Source organism: Meles meles, chromosome 9 (assembly GCF_922984935.1).
Source record: "Meles meles chromosome 9, mMelMel3.1 paternal haplotype, whole genome shotgun sequence".
NCBI classification, from domain to species: domain Eukaryota; kingdom Metazoa; phylum Chordata; class Mammalia; order Carnivora; family Mustelidae; genus Meles; species Meles meles.
In genome coordinates this window covers 36,466,142-36,488,980 of record NC_060074.1, presented here as the reverse complement: position 1 = coordinate 36,488,980, position 22,839 = coordinate 36,466,142, and the positions used below count along the sequence as shown (strand labels likewise).

The following is a 22,839-nucleotide window of genomic DNA, read 5'->3' as shown; positions in this document are numbered from 1 at the left end:
GAGATATATATATATATATATACACACACACACACATACATATACACAAACATATATTCATATTTACATCTCCTCTAGGGAGATAAAAAGTGGCAAAGGGTCTACTAGGGAAGACAAGTTCTGGCAATTAGACCAGAGACAGTTAAACTGTAATGGACAACTGGATTGAGAATTTAGATTGTAAATGGAAAGATGAAAATCTCACCTTGACTCCATGGCATCATGACTTGAGCAACCTTTGGTTTCAGCTGGATTCTGGGGTGAGGGATGGACCCAAAAAGTCCTCTCCACAGAACCCTCCACGGTGTCAACACCAAACACTCAAACAGCCTGTATGAATGGTCCTAATAATTCCTGTGTAAACTCCTCCTTTTACAACATGTGTGTTTTAGGGAAGTGGTGTTGCTTGTCTAAAGCAGTGCATCATTCCTGTTGCAGGGCGACAGAGGGGACCCGGGACCTCCTGGCTTGCCGGTAAGTCTCCCGAGCAGGCCCTGGGCTTCTCTTTACTCCCCGACCAGCCTGTGGTCCACACCGTTTGCATCCTGGCAGGACCGGCTGCATCATTTGCAGAGCCCACCTAGTGCAAAATGAAAAGTATAGTTCTTGAACTCAAAAATTATGAAGAATTTCAAGGTGGTGCCAATAGAGTCTTAAATCAGGCATGAGCCCCAGGGTGACCGCACAGGCTCCAGGCCCATGGAACTAACTGTCCTGGAGTCCCAGCAGGCTTCTGCTGACCTTCTTTTTCTGTCTTTTAATGATCATTTGGCATTACTCAGGGACATACGGGTCCCTTAATATTTGGGAAGATAAGTTTCCCTCGAGTCTACCTAAATAATACATGTCAAGTGGAAATGATCTTGCTCTATACCATTCTGTCTGCTGGATCAGTAACGGTGTGTTACATTTAATTTTTCTACCTCATCTTTATCTTCCTGAAATTTGTAAATCCATGATTATATTAGTGTTTGCAATTAATCAATCAGTGTTCACAAGATTAAAATTGAAAGCAGTTTTGCCTCCAAATTGATTAACCTATAATTTTGCTTGGTAACTTCTGGCTGTAGAAAGGATTACTCTCCCACATTACTTTCCTCACTACCCCCAAAGCTCAGTTCATTGTCATCAATGAGATAACTTTCATGTCGCTGTTAAAATAAAGACCAATTCATCCTCCTAGAGAGAGTAATATCTGCCCACTTGCAAGTCATTTGATGTGGGCAAGGTTGGTGAGAGAACAGAGAGGCTCTTTCCACACTTCTAGGAATGCACAGCTATAACCCCTCCTTGTGAATTTGTGTGGAATTATGCTATAGCCTACATGTAACAGAAAGTTGTGGCTGAGTCTCCTTCATCTTGAATCGGGGCCATTTCTATTCACATTAATCTGAGAGGGCATGTTTTAAAAATATAATGAATAGTATAAATACATTCCTATTTTAATATAAATTATTATTAAGTAATATCAATATTTTTAAAAGCATCCTGATGTATGGCAAAGTTATAACATTTATGCAATTTAGGAATAGCTGGTGATAAGTTTTCTTTGTGCTCTATTTTTGCTATTACAAGATTTACTTGCAGACAAGTAGATTGATTTTTCAGTCTTAATTCAATCCTGAACATAGGAGTTGGTCACACCTGCCAGAGTGCAGCTGTCATGTAACTTTGAGTAGTCGTGTCGGCTTCGATGAAGGCCCTCCTGCTATAGGGCAGGTGTGTCTGTCACCATGATTTCTTTGGGGGTTTTTGGTCACTTAGGATTACACGTAGGTTTTGCTGTGAATGACGATTTTGAGTTTTGCTAACCAATGTGCGATTGTTCTCATGTTTAGGGATTGAGGGGGGCAAGAGGACCGGTGGGCCCAATGGGACATCCAGGAGAGCCCGGGTTAGCTGTAAGTAGAGCACTACTCATTCCATCCCTCTAAAAACCTGTCCTTGATGTTTAAATTAAGCAAAAAAAAAAAAAAAAAAAAAAGGCAATTTGCAGCCTTGGGTGGCCCGCACAGTTGGGTTGTTTGAGAGGTTATCACTGATGAATCCGTGTATACCCCCATCACCAGGATAGGTTTATTGTGAAACGCAGGTCCCCAGGGTAACAAGGAGTCCAGCCCTGAGAGGAAGTCCAGCAGGCATGTCTTAAAACTCGGGGTTTCCTAAAGAGGAACATGGGAGAACCAACGCGGATACATTGTGATTTCTGTGACTGTTACTTGATATGTGTGTTTTTGCTCTTGATTTAGGGTGCTCCGGGCCATCCTGGGAGACCGGGCTTGAAGGTGGGTGATCATGAGTAACATACAACAAACAGAGACTATCTGTGTCCGATGAGCTAAGTGACGGCTGAGCTCGGTCTGAATTATGTCTTTCCCTCAGTAGACTTCCCCAAATAGTTAATAAACTTCAATTAATTGCTTAACTAGAAGTCTAACTTGCTTGTAATTACCTTTTTAATATTCAAAAGCAATTACATTTTTTTCCCCTTTTCTTTCCCAGGGTAATCCTGGCGTGGGAGTCAAGGGGCAAATGGGAGACCCGGTAAGATTCCCCCTTCGCCCAGAGGAGTAGGCGTTAAAACGTTTGTGCTGCCCAGGTGGCAAAAGCTATTCTGATTATCACTTAAATTGTGCTCATTATCCAGTCCCTGCTCAATGTTATGTCTGAGAATTTTTTTGCTGAATTATTATGGTGCCAATACACTTAACTGTAAAATGACAGTTCTGACAAAATTTAACACTAAACTCAAGTTAATATATATGATGCATTTTACCCTAACCAAAAGAGATTGAACATTTCTGATAATTTAGTATATCCAGAGAGACAGTTTAATTACTAATGTTCATGGCTAATTTCACTAATTTTCTCAGAATCCTTAACTCCACCCATAAATAAAAGTATATACCTGGAACCAAAACCATTTAGCAGTAGTCTTCCAGTCCCTCCCACCTCTCGCCCATCTCCACTGTCCCCTCCCTCCCTCACACCCTGGGTCCTTTCAGCTGAGGCAGGAAACTTAGCAAAGAAAAGCTTTAGATCAAAAACTTCTTACAACAAAGGAAACAGTCAACAAAACAAAGAGGCAACCCATGGAATGGGAGAAGATATTTGCAAATGACAATACAGACAAAGGGCTAATATCCAGAATTCCTCAAACTCAACACACATAAAACAGATGATCATGTCAAAAAATAGGCAAAAAACATGAACCGACACGTTTCCAATGAAAACATACAATTGGCTAACAGACACATGAAGAAATGTTCATCCTCACTAACCATCAGGGAGATTCAAATCAAAACCACATTGAGATACCTCCTTATCCCAGTTAGAATGGCCAAAATCAACAAGACAGTAAACAACAAGTGTTGGAGAGGATGAAAGGGGAACCCTCTTACACTGTTGGTGGGAATGCAAGTTGGTGCAGCCACTTTGGAAAGCAGTGTGGAGATTCCTTAAGAAATTAAAAATAGAGCTACCCTATGACCCCGCAATTGCACTACTGGGTATTTACCCCAAAGATACAGATGTAGTGAAAAGAAGGGCCATCTGTACCCCAATGTTTATAGCAGCAATGGCCACGGTCACCAAACTGTGGAAAGAACCAAGATGCCCTTCAGCAGACGAATGGATAAGGAAGATGTGGTCCATATATACTATGGAATATTATGCCTCCATCAGAAAGGATGAATACCCAACTTTTGTAGCAACAGGGACAGGACTGGAAGAGATCATACTGAGTGAAATAAGTCAAGCAGAGAGAGTCAATTATCATACGGTTTCGCTTATTTGTGGAGCATAAGAAATAACATGGAGGACATGGAGAGATGGAGAGGAGAAGGGAGTTGGGGGATATTAGAGTGGGAGACAAACCATGCGAGACTGTGGACTCTGAAAAACAATCTGAGGGTTTTGGAGGGGCGGGGGAGTGGGAGGTTGGGCGAGCCTGGTGGTGGGTATTATGGAGGGCATGTATTGCATGGAGCACTGGGTGTGGTGCATAAACAATGAATTCTGGAACACTGAAAAGAAAATTTAAAAATAAATAAAAATTTTTTAAAAATAAATTAATTTAAAAAAAAGAAAAAGAAAAGCTTTAGAAAGGTATTTCAAGAGGGCAACTCATCTGCAAACAATCTAAATGGCTCCTGTTGGTAAGCGGCTTGGGCCACAACTGTGGGCAAATAGATATTGAGCATCTACTCTGTGCTAGGCCAGGACTGGTGCAGGACATGGGAAGTTAGTAGGACTGACCTGATCCCCACTTACGTGGAGTCCCAGTGTGGTTGAATAAGTTACAGTGCAGCCGTTGAACAAAATGGCTTGATTGCCTGAGATACATTGTAAGACTTCATGATGTGTAGGCGTGCTTATGCTATAGTGTTGATCAGAAAACACAGGTTGCAAAAGTATAAGCTCAATTTTGTCAATACAACATAAGACATTAAAATAGACACTTAGAACAGGAATTTGCAACCTCGATACTGCTCTTTCCTTGCTGTGGGGGCTGTCCTATGCATTATGGGGTAGGATGGTTGGTGGCATCCCTGGCTTCCACCCACTAGATGCTAGGAACAGCCCTTCCTCCCCAGTGGTGACAACCTAAAATGTGTCACAACCTTGCCAGGTATCCCTGGTGGGTGGCGGAGGGGAATAGTGTGTCCACTTGCTTACCCCCCCTCTCCTTAAAAACAACTAATTTAGAGAAATGATTGGAAGGAAATACACTAAAACAAGGTTTTTCCAACTTGGGAAGTCATGGAGCCCTAAGAATGTGCTTGTCAGAGCCCCAGAAGTTCATGTCCCCTGGCTTGAGAAACTCTGCCCTGTAGAGTGAGGCAGGCACCATGGGTTTCCAAACCTCAGCCCCAGGGCAATCAGATACACTTGCAAACTCAGGTCATAGAATCAGGTGGAAATGTCTGGCTACAAGGTGGCCATTCAGATGATCTAAAATAGGCTTATTTTAATTCTTTTGGATTGTCTGCTAAAGGAAAACATCATTGTGGAATTTTCATGCAGAGCTCTCAGATGGAACATGTTTGTTCATGAAACGCTACCCCAAGTAGTAGGTGATGCAATTATGGGTGGTCTACATTTTGTTCTTCATGATTCATGTTCCTTGTACTTTTTCAACGTGAAAAAAATAGTGGCATGACCCACATTTTGAAGAGGCTCCCTTGCTTGCCAGCCTTCATCGGTTTTGCTCAGGCTGATTACAGCAAGACTAGGAATGGTTGTGGTTACCAGTGTGTGTTACTCATTTGCCCATGTACTGTTTATGCATTTGTTCAGTCATTCGTTTGCTAATAGACATCTTCAGAGCAGCTGCTACAACAACACGGTGTTAGGTCCGGGGCTACACCGAGAAAAGGGAGCCCAGGTCCCTACCCTGCTTGTTCTGTAGTTTCCAGGTATAGGTAGGCATTGAAGTGCTGGCTGTATTCACTTACACTGGAAATCTTCCTCTTCTTCCCCAAAGCCCACTTACCCAAAACACTGACAACTAAATAGTCATATATTTGAGAATCTTCTTTGTTTCACTCAGTGCAGTAGGTACTAAGCATTTTATGTGTGTTATCTATTTAACAAAATAATAATACTTTGAAGTAGGTAGCATTATAACCCTTATTTCACAAAGAAGGAAAGTGAAATTCAGAAGAATCAAGGAAACAAAGGCTAGGAGAGATTTTTTCTAGTATATGTGCTGCCGAAGCGAGCACGCTAGGAGAGATTTTTAAGGAACTTGTCCAAGATAGCAAGCAGTCAGTCTGGACCTGGTTTGCAAACACCTGTGACCCACTCTATCACCTGCTTGTAACTCTGTCTAAGTGCAGAAGAGTAGAAATAGAAAAGTGAAAAGGTGTTATCTGTTAGTTAAGGATGAGAGTTAATGCTTATATTATACCAAACCCAATTCAAGGGACATTTTATTCCCAAGAGAATAAAATTTCTAATGACATAAATGACAACTTTGGGCTAATTATTTTATACAAAGAGTTTAAATATATTATCGAAAACAAATTAGAAATAACCTAAATCTGTTCCTTAAGTATCAGACTCTTGATTTTGGCTCAAGTCATGATCTCAGAGTGGTGAGATCCAGACCCCATGTTGGGCTCTGTGCTCAGCAGGAAGTCTTCTGGAGTTCATCTCTCTCCCTCTGCTTCTCCCCCTGCCCCTCACTTGTGGGAGCACCTGAGAGCTCTTTCTCTCTCTTTCAAATAAATAAATAAAGCCTAAAAAAATAACCTAAACCTAACTAAAGTAGAATGGCTTAATAAATGACAGCATATTCTTATGACAGATTATTGTATAGGCACTAAAAATCAGGTTTTTGAAAAATTTCTAGTATAATTGGAAAATATGCAAAAAATGGCATTGTAAAAGACAAACATAAAATTATTTTAAAATTTAAAACTTTAGCAAAATGTAAAAATATAAACCATACTGTCTATTTTATATTATGTTTATGCATTTTATGTAGTATCCTAATTATATCTTAAATTATATTTAACACTTCATTTGATCACATCTACATTTATGTACTTATATACATATTCACATACGTGTGTGTGTATGGATACATACACACAAGCACACACACCACAAAGAACTATACCAAAGTTTTATGTTTTATTTCTTTTAAGGATTTTATTTATTTGAGAGAGAGAGAAAGAGCGGGCACTCCAGAGAGAGAGCACAAATGGGGGAGAGGCAGGTAGAGGGAGAAGCAGACTTCCTGCTGAGCGGGGAGCCCGATGCGGGATTCGATCCCAGAATCCCGGGATCATGACCTGAGCCGAAGGCAGATGCTTAACCAACTGAGCCATCCAGGCACCCTATACCAAAGTTTTAATAGAGATTTCTGACCGTAGGATTATGAATCACTTTTGGTTTTGAAATTTATTATTAATGATAAATATCATTACTTACGAAAAACAATAAATACTTTCAATTACCTGATGTATTTGCCATGATTTACATTTTAAATCCATGACACACAGGACTGTATGTGTTATACCATGATACATGGGTGAAAAATCTTCGTTTCAAATCTTATTTCAAAATAAAGGTAATATGAAATTGTTACTATCTTGATTTTTTTTCAAAGGGTGAAGTTGGCCAGCAAGGTTCTCCTGGACCCACCTTATTGGTACAGCCACCTGATTCTTGTCTGTATAAAGGAGAAAAGGTAATTGCCAATCCATATGTGGCCTTGATAAAGTAGTAAAAGCCAGCATTTCCTGAACATGTCTCTGTGCCAGCAAAGGGCCGGGTATCTGCAGGCATCACTGCATTCACCCCAGAGCAGCCTCAGCAGATTGCTATGGCTACTAGCCCCACCGTACAGACGTGAAAGATGAGGCTTAGAAAAGTTACCTGTGTTCTCAAGTTTATTCAGTTGCTGAGTCACAGACCTAGCGTGGGCTGCTACTTCGTGACATGTCCTCCAGCATATAGTGCCCCACTGACACTGTCTTTGTTATATAGGCTGAAAGGACCCCAGGAAGCCCAGTTGTCCTTTAAGTATTACATATGGGCTTGAGGTTTTGATGATTGGAAAGGTGGCAGGGACATAGTAGTGGGCACGTCCTCTGTCAGCCTGCAGTACGGATGTTATTGATGTCATGTGCAGATTCTATTATCAGCTTTCAGTTACTGGATTAAATTTCACTGATTTGCTCAAAATGAGCCACGCCTCTCAAGGACTGCATTCCCAGCTTGGATCTGCTTCCCTGGTCTGTGGTCGTTCTCCTTGTAGCCCATGAAGATACAGCTCTCACGAGGAGCTGGCCTGAATCATGTCAGGTTTATAAACACTCCTGGACCTTAGTTGCTAACTAGCAACAATTGAGGAGTAATCCTTTATTTTAAAATTTAGTAAAATGTTTCTTGAAAAAGATAATTTCTGGAAGACATGGCGTTCAGTAGGTTAAATACTAAGAGGGAGGCTGATTATATTCATTGTGGTTTTTAGGGCATAAAAGGGATGCCTGGTATGACTGGACCTCCAGGACCACCGGGACCCAAGGTAGTTTATTGAAGTAACTTTTTTCTTTTTATTTGTATAATACTATATGTTAATTAAAATTTTTTTTGCATGGTCTTTATCATTGCTTTAATGTTGATATATGTTATTAGAAGTTTTCACTATTTTATCATAATTCCGTAGGGCATCTCTTCAAAGGTAGTTCTTTTCTTTATGCTGCTGGCAATAATTTTTACGTCTCATTTTGTGTTTGCATTTCATATTGCGGAAATATTGTTGCTTGAATGCCTCTAAATGTTGTCATCTCTTTAAGGGAGAACCTGGACTTGGGGCAAAAGGAGAGAAGGGTATCCCTGGGTTTTCAGGACCTCGGGTAAGGATCATTCATGCCGTTCATGCTGTCACTCACATCAGTGAGTTGGAGGCCTTCCTCTCTCACATTTTTTCAAAACTAGATCCATATTTATAGCAATTCAAAAGTAGAGATTTTCTCAAACAGGAGCAATACCTTGGACGAGAATTATGTCATAGCTAAATGCCCCAACAAGACATCCTTCCAGGGGCATCATTTAGATAAAATGGACAAGCAGAAGATAGAATTGGTGGGAAGTAACAGGATTATGGCATTTCCTGCTACAACTGGGGCTCAGTGTCAGTGTGATAGCAGCTTGGAATTGTTCATTTAAGCCTATCTGATAAAAAAGAGTACTGATCTCACGGCAGTAGCTACCAAAAACTAAAGCATCAGGACTCAAACATCACCACACATGCCACTAATGGGGTCACCATCGCTAGAGTCACTCTAGAGACCAGAACCCTCATGGGTAAGGACACTCTGTTTATTTGGCTCCAGATTCAGTAGTTAATGGGATGACATTGGCTTCCATGGTAATTTTCTTTTTTTGCTGATAATGCACAGACTACCTATTAATCTCTAGACAAATTATATTGCAATGATTCCAAAAATATTTAGCCCAGTTCCAGCATTAGGCTAAATAACTTAAAACATAAGAATAGCAACAAAAAGAAATTATGTTCTTAATTTAAAACACTGGCAAGGACATTAATTTTTAAAGTGAAACTGAAGATCAGTTAAAATAGCAAATAAAGAAACAGACTCCATTTTATATGTACTTCCTTTTATTCGGCTACCTTTGTTGACGAGATGAAATATCCATAAAGCAGTTTCATAAGATGAAAAATAATGCATTGAACTCATTTCAGGCACTTTGATTTGATTCTGCTTGTGTTGATTTTTGTGAACTTATTAGGGTGATCCTGGTTCCCATGGATCTCCAGGTTTTCCAGGATTAAAGGTAAATGTACACAACTGTAGAGATGATAAGTACATTTATTCATATTCATAAATTCAATTCAGTGTTCAGAATTCAATTCTGAATGTTTAAATTCAATTCAGAATTCATAAATGCAATCCAGTGTATTCAGAAGTTGTACTAGGGCATGCAAGTATGCACACACTAATTGGAAAAGGAGACACATTTATTTTACAAATTGCAGGATCTAGCTCTTGATGCAAAAATTAATTCCCAAAGCTGTCTGAATCTCAGTGGGCATGTGTCATTCAAATTAGACAAGAATGTGATAATTTGTCACCCAGTCAGATTTTATTTTTAAAGGCGTGTTCGTGGTTATTTGTAGGGGGAACCAGGACTGTTTGGGGAGCCTGGATCATTTGGATTTCTTGGCCCAAAGGTAAAAAAAGCAGGTGTATTTGAGTATAGCCTGATCAAATTCTATATCCCTTATGTTAAATAATTTCTTTTCTAAAAAAAAAAATCATTGAAAGAATCATTCAAAAATGTAACTTTTGAAAGAGACAGAGTTAATTTTGTTTATATTGTTTCAAAGCATGTTGTAATGATTATGTTTTCCCTTTGAGAAAGTGTTCAATCTTTTGAAGGTAAATAATAACAAATGTTTCAAAAATTCCATGGGGATCACCTGGTATCACAATTAAAATCAGAGGGAGGAGTGGAGAGCTCCTGGCTTTCACTAGTGCATTTTTTTTTTCCTTTGTACCTCTGTGACATCATATCCAGCATTTGCTTGGGACAAGCTATGGTGGCAGTAAGGGGAAACAATTGAGGGGAATAAACATTTGCTGTTAAGATAGGATATAGATTCAGATTGTACGTGAATAGACTATTTGTCCTAGAGTGCCAAGTTCAACACTAATGCTCATAGTACATCTAAGAAACTTATGGTTTCAGAGGTATCTAATTTATGGGCACGAAATCTTTTTTTTTTTAAGTTATTTTTTTTTTCTTTTGTGAGAGTTTTGCCAGTTGGTCCTTTACTTCTACGTGTAAGTGGGAGGTCAGATGCCTTAGTTATTCCCAGAACTCCATGAACCATTCATTTTTCTGGTCAGCCTATAATCTTCATTTCTTACATGAATGCACTCTTGGTCCTTCTAATAGTTATGGGCAACATGAGAAAAACATTAGTATTTTTTTTAAAAGATTTTATTTATTTATTTGACAGAGAGAGAGATCACAAGTAGGCAGAGAGGTAAGCAGAGAGAGAGGGGGAAGTAGGCTCCCCTCCTAGCGGAGAGCCTGATGTGGGTGGGGCTCGAACCCAGGACCCTGAGATCACGACCTGAGCTGAAGGCAGAGGCTTTACCCATTGAGTTACCCAGGTGGCCCCAATATTAATATTTCTAAAAAAGGTGTATGAATGGTTGATTTCAGGGGGATCCTGGAGACCGCGGGTATCCAGGACCGCCGGGGGTTTTGGTAACTCCACCTCTTCCACTCAAAGGTTTGTGTTCAGTTTGGTTCTTCTCTAAATTATTAGGAAATGGGATTTAGGTCATCCTAATAGAAGAGTCTGGCTCAGTATTTGTGTAGTTTGTGTATTTGGTATGCTAAATATATTCATTTTAGCAAGAATATATAATTTACAGGTGCAGGTAGACATGTGCATCTGAATCATTTCTATGGGCATAGGACTCCCTATGTTATTTAGGGTGCAGAAATTTTTATTATCTCACCTTTCCAAAAGTAGGGCTTTTTTTTTTTTTTTAATTGCTAAATCATTTGTTTAAGACCTACAGAGCTACAGAGATGTTGCCTCCAAGAAAAAAGTGACCCACATTAGCGAGCGAGACAGTTCTGTCTCCAGTTCATGTGACTGCAGAGCAGGGACAGTTGAAGAAGGGTTTCTAGTCTGAGATCCTGCATTGTTGTTGTTTTTTAATGTCACAAGAAATCACAAGAACAGTGTCTTAGCTGCACTCAATCAAGCCTCACAAGAAGTAATTGTGTGTGAATTTTAAAATGTATGTATACAGTCATTACATTGACATGTGTTGTTGTTTTGGGCAGGCCCTCCAGGGGATCCGGGGCGCCCTGGCGGCTACGGAGAAACAGGGTCTGTTGGACCACCTGGTCCCCCTGGCCCTTCCGGTCCACCAGGGGAAGCCTGTGCAGGTAGAACTCTACAGACTCTTCCACGCCAGGTTTCTCACATCCTTACCCTCAACTCTAGCTGATACTGAGATCAACTAGGAGCATTTCAGAAAAAAACACATGACTGTCCTTGACCCCCAGACCAAGCATGTTGGGCTCTCTGGGACCTGGACCTAGGTGTCTGCTCTTACAAAAGATCGCCTTATCTCTAATGGACAGCTGGGCTTAAGAACCCCTGAACTCAAACCAATGAATGGGTTCCTTGGAAGAAAGGCGGGCTCCTTGGCTGCACCCCAGCAATATCAGTCAGCATCTCGGGTTGGGGGTGGTGGTGAGGAATCCCAGAAGATTGTCATAGGCAGATAAGATCTGGAAATGGGTGCCAGGGGTAGAGTATTTTTTCAGGTTGTAAAACCCTCCCAGAAGGCTCTCCTAGTCAATCTCTGTTTGTTAAAATTGAGTTCCTCTCCTAGCCAAAGGAGGAAATACAGATTGTGAATTTTAAAATGTTATTAATTAAAAAATAAAATGTGATTCGGTTTTAGTTAAGAAACCAAAACCAAGACAACAGTCCTTATCTCTCCCCCAAATTTGCACTTCCTCCAAAAACAAACAAACCAAAAACACCTTAGAGCTCCTGTTAGTAGTGAAGGAAGAGCCTGGAAAAGAATCCTGTTGATACAGGACTTTGAACTCCTGCAGGTGCTGTGCTGGTTAATAATCCCCAGTAAGATTAAGAATAGAAGCGCAGAGGATATTTGCATTCTGTAAACTCAGGAGAACTGATTTAACATGTGAGAAGAGAGTCTTGAATAGATATAATTTTATCCAGTCTGTGTCTGGATTTATATTTACTGAGAAGGAGTAAGAAGTTTCCTGAGATTCATCTGTTAACTACCAAGTTCTTTAACCTTCCTGGACTCTAGCTTCCACTTTGCGGGATCAGATAACCCACTGCAAAGGGGGGCAAAGCTTTGCGTAGTTGATCTAGAGAGCACACAGCTGGTCAGGAATCATTTGTGCCTGGCCTTAGTTGTCTCCTGTCAGGCTTGTTCATAATAAAACAGGGCTCCAGCAGATTGAAATCAAAACCCAGTGGGAGTAAACAACACATATCTCTAGCAGATTGAAAACCAAATATAACACAAAGACTCTTAATTCCACAAGATTTTTAAAAAGAACTAACCCAGTGGCTTTCAAATCTTGACTATAACCCATTATAAAAAATACATTTTATATTATATTGCATTTATATCGCATTGCATATATATATGTGTATGTGTGTATATATGTGTATGTGTGTGTGTATATATGTATATATATATTCTCATATACATATGATTGAAGCACAAATTTCAAAAGAAAAAAGAAACACAAATTCCACAAAATAATACTTTTTTGCATATGGGGTACTTTATTTTCTGCCACTTTTTTCTTTCAAAAAAAAATTTTAATGGTGGCCAAAACTTCATTGATTTTGTGGGTGGTCAGGGCTGCTATATGCCAGACACTGTAACCCATTTTCCCTGTTGGAAGGTGGTTGAGGATTTTCCATGGCATCAGGACAAGAAAGCTGATAGCATTCAGGTCCATCCAATGATTGTAGGGGTTTGGACATGAGTCTTAGGAATGACATGAAGACAAGATGGCAGCCAAGTCCACAGGAACACATCTCATATAAGTCCACCTATATGTCTATAGACTTTATCATACATATCTTGTTTTAGAATCATCTAAAGTATTTATCATGAGATAAGCAAGGGTTTGGACTTAGATACCCGTGACTGAATTCCAGCCTTGCCACTTGTGTAGTATACTAAAATAGTTATACATTTACACTATGGACTGAAGACGTTCCAGGTTCTACTACATATAAGCCGTGTGACCTTAGGCATTTACTGAACCTCTGTGTGCCTCAGTCTTCTCATCTTCAGGGTTCAGTTCTCATTAGGGTTTAAAGAAGTAATATGTATACAGTTTTTAAAATATCATTAGCTATGTTAGTTATTATCATTACTCATGTTTGGCCTAAATGTTTGTGCCTTATCTATTAGGGTATAAACATTGCAGGATTGTTTGAGGAGTAAGGATAATGTAATCCTTATATGTTATCCATATATATCCTATATATGTAAAGCCCTAGCACATATGCACACAATAATCAATGTTATTAATTTAGGTAGCATGCTACTTACTGATTACTGACAGGGTTTCAGTTGCCTATTGCTGAAAAACAAATTTCCCAAACCTAGTGGCTTAAAACAACAATCAACATATCACTCCTCACTCTGTGGCTCAAGAGCTAAGCTGAGCAATTCTAGATAGAGATGTTCTTATTGTGGCAGCCATGTAATGGCTGGAACCGGAAAGTGGGGACTGGTTGGGTATCTCTGTCCTCTATCTTTCGTGTAGTCTCATGGCCTCTCTGTCTGGCTCTATACCTATTTATGCTTCCTTATAACATGGTGGCTTCAGAGCAGTGACATTGCTTCCATGGTGGCTCAGGACTCCAATCCCAAATATTTCGGCTCAAAAGACAGAAGCTGAATCATCTTTAATGACCTAGCCTTGATTTTATATATATATATATATATATATATATATATATATATATATAGTGTCACCACTCCTGCTGTACTTCATTAGTCCAGTCACAAAAGGCTGTCACATTCAAGGCGAAGGGGACATGTCACCTCTTGCTAGGAGAGCATCAAGCTTCTACAACATTCTGAGGGAGAAGAGCTACCATGGTGGCCATCTTGGGAAACTATGGTCTTCCACTGAGAGATTCATGCTCAGGAGGAAGAAGAAGCTGTGAGAAGTGGTCACTCTCATAGGAAGGCTTCGAGCTGTCATTAGCCAAGTCCTCAGCAAGCAGGTCAGATGTCGCAAGGAAGCAGGACTTATCTTTGACTCACCTTGACCTCTGAACGCACTGAATATCTCCGCATTCCTTGGGCATGTGTAATTACCAGATATTACACTAAGCTCCTTATGTGAATTATTGTATGTAATCCTCATAACAAGCCTCTGAGGTAGATAAAGATGATTAAAGAAGTTCAGTAACTTACTTAAGTGCCTGTGGCTGCAGAGAGAAAGTTTGGGTTCAAATCCAGAACCTCTATGCCTCCGTACCAACCTAGGTTGCCATGAAAGATATGGTATTCCTGTCTCACATAGATGACATAGGAGTCCGTATTTTTACTCACTAAATGTGCTAATATATTCATTCAGATAATTTTTAACCAAATTATCAAAGTGGCAAGATTTAAAAATTAATTTTTTATTAAATAATATATCTTTCCCCCCAATAACCCTAAATAATAGGGAAAAAGTAAGAAAATCTGATTCCACAAACCTTTTTCCATTTGTTTGCTTATTTCAAAGAAGGCGAGGCTGGGATATTAAGTTCATTTTGAAGTACATTTTTTTTCTTTGAAAATACTTATAGCCTAAGGAAAAATGTACTGATTTTCATTTCTTCTAAACACACTCTGGGAGATGTATGTGGTTTTCATTCTCGATTTCTCCTGCAGGCATGATGGGACCCCCTGGGCCAAGAGGGTTTCCTGGTCATCCGGGATTTCCAGGGGCAGCTGGTACCCCTGCAAGAGCTGATTCCAGTCCAGGAAAGCCAGGGAAGCCGGGACCACCGGGGTTGCCCGGAGCCCCAGGGCTGCAGGGCCCTCCAGGATCAGATGGTAAAGTGCTCCCCATTTGCATACATTGGCATTTATGTTGCATTTGATATTTGCAGCTTCATGCAGAAGATGTGACTTTCTAAATTTTTTAAAAAATTATCTATTATTTCACGAGTCAAGTTGGTATTATTATTAATAATACAAAAAAGTAGACTGATGTTGGATATCACATCAGCTACAGCATATGAAAATATTTGTTTGAGAATTTAAGTCTGAATTATGGAATTATGTAAGTGAATACGGTTTTTATTTGTTAAGTGTAGTTTTAATTTTTATCAGAGTTACAGATGGACTTGGCTTGAGAGTCAAACGGTTCTATGAAGCCTGTTGTGAAAAACTGCCATCCTGGGCAACCCTTCTCCTATTCCTTCCTTCCCAAGGGAAATTCTTTTCATACAAGTAGTGGGATTTTCTGTTATTTGCCTTTCTAGTGACCCTCAATGTACTGTATTGCTATTCCTTAATTTTTTTTTGAAGAGAGAGAGATGAGTAGGCAGGGGTGGTGGAGGAGGAGGGTGGGTGCAGAAGTAGAGAGGGAATCCTAAGCAGGTCCCACGGCAGCACGGAGCCTGGTGTGGGGCTCAGTCTCATGACCCTGAGATCATGACCTGAGCCCAAATCAAGAGTCAGTCACTTAACTGACAGAGCCACCCCTATGCCCCACTATTTTTTCATTCATGGGGTTGAGCCTTATCTTTAGACTTCCCTCCATAGAAGATGAAATTAGCTCTTTTTCAGAGCGCCCCACTGCACATATGAACATTTTCCACTCCTAAAACCCATTCAATTTAGTTATTATCTTAATTTTGATTAAATATTCATTATTTATACTGAATGGCTACATAAAATCTATTCACCAGTTCAGCCGTATAAAAATACACATTATTACTTTTTGCAAAACATTTTGCGAATGTCTTGTTTTCTTTGTGTGTTTGCTTGGTTTTCAATATAACTTAACTACTAATTCAGCCTCAAACCGTCTAGAATTGTATAAATTGTATAACTCTCCGTTCTAACTCATTAAATATTTTATCAGTATTATCTCTTTGAATAAACCTCTCCTGGAGCTTTTTCAGATTAGGTCAGGTTGCAGTTTTTTTAAAGATTGACTTATTTATTTGAGAGAGAGAAAGAGAGAGCAACTGAGCTAGGGCCGAGGGAGAGGGAGACACACAGACCACCTGCTGAGGATGGACCCCCCCCCCCGCCCCCCGACACACACACAATTTTTAAAAGCTCTGAAGCTCTGCTCTAAAAGCTTATAGAGAATTTTCTTTCTTCTTTTTTTCTTAATGACCTTACATTTCACAATGACTTGTCTCTGTGTGGGCACATTTGCATTCCTTGGTAGGTGCTCAGTGGGTAGGTTCAAGCCAACACAAATCCTCAATTTTTAGGTAAATTTATTGAAGTGTTTTCTCTGAGGATACTGTCTCAATATCCTGCCAAGCATCCCCTGCTGTTTTCTCCTTCTTGACTCTATATATTTACCTGTTAGAGAATCTACCCTACAGGACTCTTTCTCTCATCTTTATTCTTCTTCACTTTTGTATTTTTCTGTAGCACTTTCTGGTAGACTTCCCCAACTCCATCTTACCACTCTGCTCTAGGATTTTTTGCTTTCTGCTTTCATAATAATTTTTTAACTTCTAAGCATTTTATTGTTGCTATTGTTTTAATGTTTTCTCTTGTAGCTGTCTGTACATGTTCTTGGGATGAAATGCTTTCTTTCATCTACTTTTTAAATTACCTAGTTTATTTGAAAGTTTTCTTCTTGCTACATTGTCTAGTTCTGAAGGGTCGTAGTTACTGCTGTAATTTTTGGGAAGGAGATCTTAGGATTGAACTGTTTCTTTAACCAGTCATTCTGATCGAGGCATTATTGTTATTCCACTTCAAGGTACTAATTTCTGGGGCTCCTGGGTGGCTCAGACAGTTAAACATCCAACTCATGATTTCAGCTCGGGTCATGATCTCAGGGTTGTGAAATTGAGCCCCATACCAGGTTCTGTGCTGAGTGTGAGTCCTGATGAAGATTCCCTCTCTCCCTTTCTCTCCGCTCCTCCCTCCTCTGCTCCCATGCACAAGCTCTCTTTTTCTCTCTTAAAAACAAAAACAAAAACAAAATTCCTGAAGTCTGGGAGAGATTTCTCTTGTAGACTGTGCTTTTTGTTGCCTTTCCGCACAGTCTGCTTAGAACTCAGATTTTCAAGGTCTGTTAGGTTCTCTCACTTTTTTTTTTTGCTGTTGTTTCCCCCCACCTTTTTTTTTTTTTTTTTTTTTTTGTCCTGCAGGCTTACACATTTTTATCATATCCCTGGACTGTTTGCTATTTTACTGGGACTTGGGAAGAATAAGGAATTTATTGTTTGTGTTTCATGTCACCTTTAATCAGATGTCTCTGGATTTATGCTTTTATGAGCTATGTGTCATGTTTTCTTTAATTTGGTAATTATTCATAATTGGAGGGGGAAAAGATCCTTGCAATACAGTTATTTTGTTTGTTTGTTTTATTGTCCATTGCCTTGCTCTGCAACCCACTAAGTTGGGGTTGAGAATAGGAAGGCTTTATCGGTGACTATGGTAGCAGCAACACACTGGGACATTTGCATGGTTGATTTGTATATATATCTTCTTCTGTCAGAAAGAAAGAATCAGGGGAAAGGCATGGAAGAAAAGTGGGCTTGAGGGGAAGACAGAGAGCAAGAGACACTTCTACTTGTTCTGTAGAAGACATTCACGGAAACTGTGTGATTCTCTTGCCTCCCCTTTCCCCCTGTAAAGTTATATATTGTACTGTTGGGCACCCTGGACCACAAGGAATAAAAGGCAAAATGGGTCCTCCAGGAAGAAGAGGCTCAAAAGGAGAAAAAGGCAAGTATGCATCAAGGGTCAGATTTCCAGAAGACAACAGTGTGAGGGGAACTGGGGGCATTTATGAAGTGGGCAATGGGACATTTCACTTCAATGTGTTATATGCCTTATTTACCCCTGTGAGCCCTCCTCTTCATTATGAGCTTATGAGGTGATTAGAACTTACCAGAAGTCAAGTCTTTCTATCTCAGAGTCTAAGGGACACACTTCCCCTGCTGCCCCAGAGTGAAGACTTTTTTTTCATGAAATCCTTTTTATTCCTTAAAAAAGGAGAGGTAGGATAGTCTGGATCCTTTATTTCCCTTTCTTCCTGTGGGTCCATATTTCCCAGACTCACAAAATGCCTCTGGCTTCATGTTTCTTCACCCCAAAAGTTGTTTCATGTTTTTGTTGTTGTTTTTACCATCTGGGATAGGTGAGTATGAGACCATAAACATAGCTGGATTCAACAATCCTAAAGGCATTTCTTTTAGACCAAAAATGCCAATGATTAGGAAATGCACTGTAAATAATCAGTTGTAATACACAATACAGTCAGTAATCCTTTTCACATATTATTTTGTTTATTTGTTTAGATTTTATGCTCCAACCCATTTTTCTTTTCTGTTTCTTCAGTAGGAACTAAATAAAAGACTTTCACACTTTAAAAAATAAGATCACTTGTTTTTAAAGTTTCTTTAGTAGAATTGGATACCAACTTTTCCCTTAGAATTTGTCAGGGTGGGTTTCTTAAGACTCCAAACACCCCTTCTGTCTAGAAATGACATATCTGCCCCACACAGACCATGCCTAGCCACCCCAGCACAGTGCCCCATGCCCCCATGTCACACATTATCAGACCCTCTTGTTTTTATTTTCATTATTGGTTTTATTAAGTAAAAGCTTTTGGGGATTTTATGCAGGAAATATGACAAAGCTGCCTTTTATCCTCTGTCTAGGAGACGCGGGGCTCTGTGCCTGTGAGCCTGGTCCCATGGGCCCACCAGGCCCTCCGGGACTTCCTGGGAGGCAGGGTAGTAAGGGAGACTTGGGGCTCCCTGGGTGGCTTGGAGAGAAAGGTCACCCAGGCCCTCCTGGTGCAGAAGGATCTCCAGGACCACCAGTGAGTAGCTCTTACCAGTAACAATTTTTCTAGTTGAAAGAGACTAGATAGAGATAAAATTCAACTGTACCTCTTTCTGATGTATAGTGTGATATATATTTTATGTCTTGAACCTATACATATATTAATGACCCCAGACTGAACTACATTCATTCATTCATGCATCAAACTAATATTTATTGAGCACCTACTATGTTCTAGGTACTGTTCTAGGTGCTGGGAATACAGGAAGGAGCAGAACGCAGTTTCTGCCCTCCTGGGGACTCCAGGAGTTGGGTTGAACACAGAGTATGTAACAGATGAGTGCATATGGCTGATGATGATAAAGGCCATCACCATCTAGTGTGACTTGAGGGCCAAAGCTAGAGGAGATGAAGTCAAGGAAGTGGCTAGAGATTAGGAGAGGCTGCAGAACATGGGGTTTGGTACATAGGTTGGATTTGAGTTTTTACTCTGGATGACATGGGATAGCCAGTGGAAAGTTTTAAAAAAAGAGAGACAAAATCTACCATTAGCTTCATATGGTTCACTCTGATAGCTTTAGTAAGAACAGATCACAGGGGACAGGGGATGAAGTAGGCAGATGAGCTGGGTGATGAATACAGTAATCTTGGTGAAATGTGAAGGTAGATGGATTAATGTGTTGGTGCTGAGTATGATGAGAAGTGGTCAGATTCTCTAGATGTCTGAGGACAGTGCTAATAGATGGGCTATTAGGCTGGGCATGGGATATTAGAAGAAAAGTAAAGGCTGAAACCCAAATGAGGAGGACAGTGTGAGGCATAGGTGTGGAACAGGGAAAGGAAGTAGCATTATTGGCAACATCCTAAATTTGAGGCACCTGTTAGACAAGGAAAGGAGTTGAGTTGGTAGTAAGAGGATATTCAAGTAAGGGATTCACATGAGAGGTCCAAGCTCGAGATACAAACATTGGCTTTGTCAGGGTCTACATGATAGTTCGAGCCAGAGTAGATGGATCTATTTTGAAATGGTTCACATCAGATGACCATTACAAGTGACTTGACTTGAGGAACAAACTTTCAGCTACTTGGCTCTTCAGAACAAAGTCGCTGCCCTATAAGGCACTCCTCTAGAGGCTAGACACAGCCCACCCATCCTGTCTTTATTGAAGAGCCTTCATGCTGGGGTGACCTGGGGGCCTATCAACCAGCCCCAATGTGCTCTTTTCCATTTTCCCCGGGAAACACCATGAAAATAAGGCTCCAGTCTGAGACCCTCAAGTGAGGGTGACAATTAGGCTGTCCCTGTACCACCCCTTGCAAAGCACGCTGGTAAAGTCTACTCAGCAAGAAGTTAATTCCGTAATGCATGTGTGTTGAATGGACATGGCTGCAGCTGTTAAGTACTCTGCCTTTCACAGCTGGCTTTTTAAATTCAACATTTTTGCATAGTCATTTTTACGTTGATACTTAATCTTCTTAATGAAGGTTATACTGGCTCTAAAATATTTTTGTGACTTCCTCTGGAGTTGCTCCTCAGGGCTAACATCTTTGAGTGGAATGACTAGTTCGTCCAGCATTGCTCTGACTGAGCTCTGTAATTCAGTTGGTCTAGGGTTTGCCTCTTTGGGCAGGTTCTGTTTCTGATGTCATTTTTCCGTGTCTGATTCCATCCATATGAGTTCTCTGCATTAAATTCATCACAGGGTGGTCATAGTTAGGTGCTAGGTCCATAGGTCATAACCATGGGGCATTATGAAAAGAAAAGTGGTGGAGGGAGAAGAATGGACAGAAGGAAAGAGCACAGAGGAGCCACAGATAATTGTGGGTGCTCTCACCTCCCAGACCTGTCCTCTCTCACCAGCTGTCCCTGGCCTCAGCAGCCACAGATGGGTAGTAGAGTAGAAAAAAGAAAAGTAGGTTTAGGTTCTTTGCAATTTTTTTCTGTGGTTAGACCAAAACTTGTGTTTATCCTCATAGTCCGAGGATGGGGGTTTCCCACCAAGATGCTGTAGTGCAAAGCACGGGGGCTTAGGGGTACATGGACCCACCTTCACATCCCAACAATGACATTGGTGAGCTCTATAGTCTTACTGAGCTTTAGGGCCTCATTTATAAAATGGATACAATGACCACCTGTCTTACAGGTTTATTGTTAAGGATTCAATTAAACAGTATATTTTGAGGGCTCTAAGGTATATACACCAGAGAACAAAGAGGGTCACTGCCCCAGTGAGCTGCAGAGCAAACCAAAGGTCACAAGTGACATGTGCCAAATCTGACCTCCTGGCATGTTGGTTTTGTCTTCATGGTGTTTGTTTTTATATTACTGATAAGAATTATGGCTGCCCTTGAGAAACTGGAAGTTCATTAACACAGGGTTGGTACATTCCTACAGTTGCCAGGAGCTGAGAGATGGCCATGCCTGTGGGAGCAGGATGGGGTGCTCATGTCCCTACTTGGTCCATCCATCTGCTTCCCGTGGTAGGCACAGTCCCTCCAGGCCTCTGCGGCTGAAGTCCCTAATCTAGACCATGTTTTAAATAACTAGTACATGCCTGGAAGAGAGTGATTCTTTTGTTGCTGCTGAGATTTTGTGGTTGTATTAACACATGTATTTAGTGATCTCAGATCTTAGAACAGTGGCAAGTAGCTCTTGATCCCAAAGCTGCTGGGAAACTTTGGCCCAAAAATCTCTTAAATTCAACATTTGTTTCACTAAGAATCTAAGCACCATGAAGGCAAGATGGTCTGCTGTTAACTGTTGTGTCCTTGATACTCCAAGTAATGCCTGGCATTTTAGATTCTCGGTAAATATCTCTTTAGTGAAATCCAAAATGAGTGCTGGCTATCATTTTGTTTTTTCTGGCTCAACTAAGTCTGTAATCTGGATCTAGTGCTTAAAATTCTATATCTTCAGAGCATTAGAGTAATTGATTGTATATTCTAAGTCTCCAATGTGCTGAGTAAGAAACTGCTTGCACTGCAAGGGGACCAAGGTCTTATTTATTAAGTATTCCACTAGCATTGTCCTTCTGGAGTGGAACTGGTTCACATGCTCAATGAATGGTTTTATGCATTGATAGTTTATCTATCAGAAAGATGTTATTGTTTTAATGTGGACTGAGTACTTTGCCTCGTATACTTTGGCCCTGTCCATTTGTTACTTATAACTTAGCATATACAGGAAAAGTAAGAAGTAAGCAACATTCAACTCATATTAGCACTTTATAATTTCTAAAGTTCCTTTCCTGTCTAATCTAGCTATTTCTATTCAGAAACTTGTTCCACCCACTTTTCTCGTGTCTGATAAACATTGTTACACAGGAAGTAGTACTATAGTGATGCTCCTGGAGGTTTGGAATGGGTTTGTGGAAAAGTTTTTTCTCTACATTAGATGGCTCCACACATTTTTGCCATTTGTGTTTTTAAGCCTGGTGCATATAGTTTTGGCTTCTTCTTCCTTACTGCTTAATACTGCCATTATGCTCATCTCTATTGGCACCTTCTTCCCTTAATAGCCAACTTCTTATAAAGTGCCAGTTGAGAAGGTAATTAAGCCTGCATGAACACGTTGTTAGATTGCATGAGAATAAGACAAGGCATCTGTGTGAGAGAAGAAGGGTTTGCTCAGTCATTTTCGCCTCCTTCTAAATTCTTGTCTATGTTTCCTGATTTTCCAAGATCACAGGATAAGTAACCTTAAGCTCTGTATGGTGTTCCTGTAGCTGTATTTACTATGGTGCTTGGCCAATTTAATACTGGTGGTAGG

At 40.2% G+C, this 22,839-nt stretch overlaps 1 protein-coding gene across 1 annotated transcript in view; it reads left to right on the top strand.

The window, feature by feature from the left end:
* Positions 1-22,839, top strand: part of COL4A4 (collagen type IV alpha 4 chain) — a 124,213-nt gene that overhangs the window by 46,579 nt on the left and 54,795 nt on the right. The window contains exons 9-22 of the mRNA XM_046019313.1: positions 439-474; positions 1,839-1,901; positions 2,250-2,285; positions 2,503-2,544; positions 7,118-7,198; positions 7,985-8,038; positions 8,310-8,369; positions 9,268-9,312; positions 9,656-9,709; positions 10,711-10,780; positions 11,347-11,451; positions 14,967-15,131; positions 17,916-18,005; positions 18,944-19,107. Coding sequence (XP_045875269.1) covers positions 439-474; positions 1,839-1,901; positions 2,250-2,285; positions 2,503-2,544; positions 7,118-7,198; positions 7,985-8,038; positions 8,310-8,369; positions 9,268-9,312; positions 9,656-9,709; positions 10,711-10,780; positions 11,347-11,451; positions 14,967-15,131; positions 17,916-18,005; positions 18,944-19,107 — 1,065 coding nt within the window. The remainder of the gene's footprint in view (positions 1-438; positions 475-1,838; positions 1,902-2,249; positions 2,286-2,502; positions 2,545-7,117; positions 7,199-7,984; positions 8,039-8,309; positions 8,370-9,267; positions 9,313-9,655; positions 9,710-10,710; positions 10,781-11,346; positions 11,452-14,966; positions 15,132-17,915; positions 18,006-18,943; positions 19,108-22,839) is intronic.